We start from the raw sequence: 3,045 nt of genomic DNA, 5'->3' as shown, positions 1-3,045 counted from the left end.
AAACAACCTAATTAATTCTGTCTGAGAGTCAATAAAATATCTGTAGAACAGCTCCGAATGATGTTCACCACGTAAAGATATTATTTACTCTGTTTTTCTTTTTTTATAACTTTTCCACAAACAATTATTAGGTTATCATTTTTGGAGAACTTTTACCATACTCTTGAATTTCTAATGTACTCTTGATTCAATACCTTTGACTAATGAAAAGAGAAAAAATACATTCCACTTATAAGAGGTAATTAATGTTAAAAAAACTAATATACAAACCATATCAATTAATTGACAGGGTGAATTGCTCTGAAAATAAAATAGTATAAAATTTCTTATCTTTTGGGTCATTTGAATCCAATACGAAGTTATTAATTCTATTCAAATTTATTCTTATCAAGTAAATTTATTTTAAAGGGTTTAAATTTAAATTGGGTTTGAAAATTCATCGGTCACCATATCCGTTAGGAAAAGTCCTCTAAATAGTGACATTTGTTATATTATATTAGAAAAAAATTTACTTTTACATATAACATAATAGTCACATGATAAACATATAATAGCAAAAAGTTTTATTAAAAAGAAATACGTTTTTATTACTGTCACGTAACGGTTTCAAGCAATTGAGTTAAGTAAATAACTAAAATTTTTTTCTGTCATGTGACAACGTAAAAATCAGACATTTTCAGTATGGGCGATATTTTCAGTTTACAACGAACCAAAATAACTTACTTGAAATAAAAAACATGAGAGTTCAAATTTTTTATTAAAGCAAAATAAAGTTGAGTGACATTGATTATCCATATAATAATACCCTTTATTTGCATATATTACATATACAGAGCCACCGCATATTGAAGTTGCAAATTTGTACTGATTTTCATATGAAAAATACAAAAAGACAAAGTGGATAATCCTGAGCAAACAAAGAGCCAATGATATAGCATGACAAAAGCGGCCCATATATTCTAGAGACAGACAAGTAGCAGCCACTATGAATCTCAAAACATTCAACCATAACCATAGTAGTAAAAGAGAAGAAAAGTAATACTCCACTACTGTCTATATATAAAAAGCACTCAGTTGTTGTAACACTATTATTTGTAGGCTTTGAATTATGGGTAGGAGAAGTCATGTTGTAGTTGTACCATATCCAGCACAAGGTCATGTTTCTCCTTTGATGAAGTTTGCTTACAAATTAGCTGAAAATGGTATCAAAGTTACCTTTGTTAATGCAGATTTCATTCATGATAAAATCATGTCTGCTCTCCCCCAAAACTTCAAACACAATATCCCAATCACCCTTGTTTCAATTTCTACTGGTCCGGCACCCAATCATGATGATACGATAGAATCCATTAAGAGTATAGCAAGTAATATGCCTTGCAATCTGCAGAAATTAATAGAAAACATTAACCGAGATAACAATGATGAGCATGTATCTTGTGTTGTTGCGGATATAACAGCTTGGTGGGCAATCGAAGTAGCGGAAAGGCTCGGTATTAAGCGAGCTGCTGTTGTACCTTTTGGAGTTGGAAACTTGGCCTTAAGCCTCCATGCTTCCAAGCTTATTGAGTCAGGGATCATTGATGTTCATGGTAAGAAATTAAACTAAATTAAATGCTTCTTATTATGCTTTAATTTCTTCAATCCTGTTCTAATTAATGCCTAATAATGGACTGTAATTGCAGGAACTCCATTCAAGGATGAGCTAATCTATCTGTCAAAGGAAACACCTCCCTGGAATTCAAAAGAGCTACTATGGAGCATGCCAAATGAAACTCTGGCCGGAAAGTTCGTTTTCAGACACTTCACTCTCAAGACTATAGAAACTGTGAAGAGTTCAGATTGGATACTTGTAAACTCATTTTATGAACTTGAGCAATCAGACTATGATTTGATTCCTGATGCCTTACCAATTGGTCCATTGATTATGCGCGACGACTACGGGCCTTTTCCAGGGAACTTTTGGCAGGAAGATTCAAGTTGCCTAAACTGGCTTGATCAGCAGCCTCAAGGTTCAGTAATCTATGCTGCTTTTGGAAGCACAGCTGTGTGCAACCAGCAACAGATAGATGAATTGGCATATGGTTTTGAGCTCATAGGCCAACCATTTTTGTGGGTTGTTAGATCTAACTTTACACAGGATGAAAAGGGTGTAGCGTTCCCTCAAGGATTCAAAGAAAGAGTAGGAAAGTATGGGAAAACAGTAGAATGGGCTCCTCAGGAGAAAGTGTTGGCACATCCTTCAATTGCATGTTTCTTTTCCCATTGTGGATGGAATTCAACTATTGAAGGTGTAAGCAGAGGAGTGCCATATCTATGCTGGCCTTACTTTGTGGATCAAATGCGTAATAGCTATTACATTTGTGAAACTTGGAAGGTTGGTCTACGAGTATTTCCAGACGAAGATGGGATTGTGACGAGGTATCAAATCAAATCCAAGATGGACAAACTTCTCTCTGACCAACATATAAAAGCAAATTCGTTGAAACTCAAGGATTTGGCATCAAAGAGTGTGAGCGAAGGTGGAGTTTCGTTCAAGAATTTCATGAACTTCATTGAAGAAATAAAAGACTAGGATGTTTTAGGTACAAAAGGATAGAAATAATGTGACTTGTTTGCACTAGTATTTGAAAAGAAAATAAAATACAGTTTATTGTTTGTGACAGGCAGTTTGAACTGAAGAGTGAAAGTTTTTTTTTTTTTTTTTTTTTTTTTTTTTTTTGATAAAATGCCACATATCATTCCATTAACTTAAAAATACAAGTACAACACACGAGACAAAGAGGAATAAAACATCCATCCAAAAACCTACAAAGGGAAGAAATAGACTACAAAGAGCAATACATAGACTACCAAGAGCAATAAAACCAGAAAAGATACAAATACAACAAGCATAGAAATCATATTCTTCTCGTAAGTCGAATCCCGTTGAAAAACCGTTGTAATCCATACTTCATTATTTAGGCTCTTCCGGACATTCGGATCTGAGTCCTTTCTGTTTGTGCATCCACGCAGATCTATAGATCTACGGACAAGATAAACCTTTTC

At 34.0% G+C, this 3,045-nt stretch overlaps 1 protein-coding gene across 1 annotated transcript; it reads left to right on the top strand.

Moving 5' to 3' along the window:
- The first annotated feature begins 1,037 nt into the window (after window positions 1-1,037).
- On the top strand, window positions 1,038-2,660 carry LOC136232916 (UDP-glycosyltransferase 83A1-like). The gene is made up of 2 exons (XM_066022400.1): window positions 1,038-1,589; window positions 1,683-2,660. The coding sequence occupies exons 1-2, from the start codon at window positions 1,109-1,111 to the stop codon at window positions 2,570-2,572; spliced, it is 1,371 nt and encodes a 456-aa protein (XP_065878472.1). The 5' UTR covers window positions 1,038-1,108; the 3' UTR covers window positions 2,573-2,660.
- The last annotated feature ends 385 nt before the right edge of the window (window positions 2,661-3,045 follow it).

Source organism: Euphorbia lathyris, chromosome 1 (assembly GCF_963576675.1).
Source record: "Euphorbia lathyris chromosome 1, ddEupLath1.1, whole genome shotgun sequence".
In the NCBI taxonomy this organism is placed as follows: Eukaryota; Viridiplantae; Streptophyta; class Magnoliopsida; order Malpighiales; family Euphorbiaceae; genus Euphorbia; species Euphorbia lathyris.
This window is presented reverse-complemented; position numbering and strand designations above follow the sequence as displayed.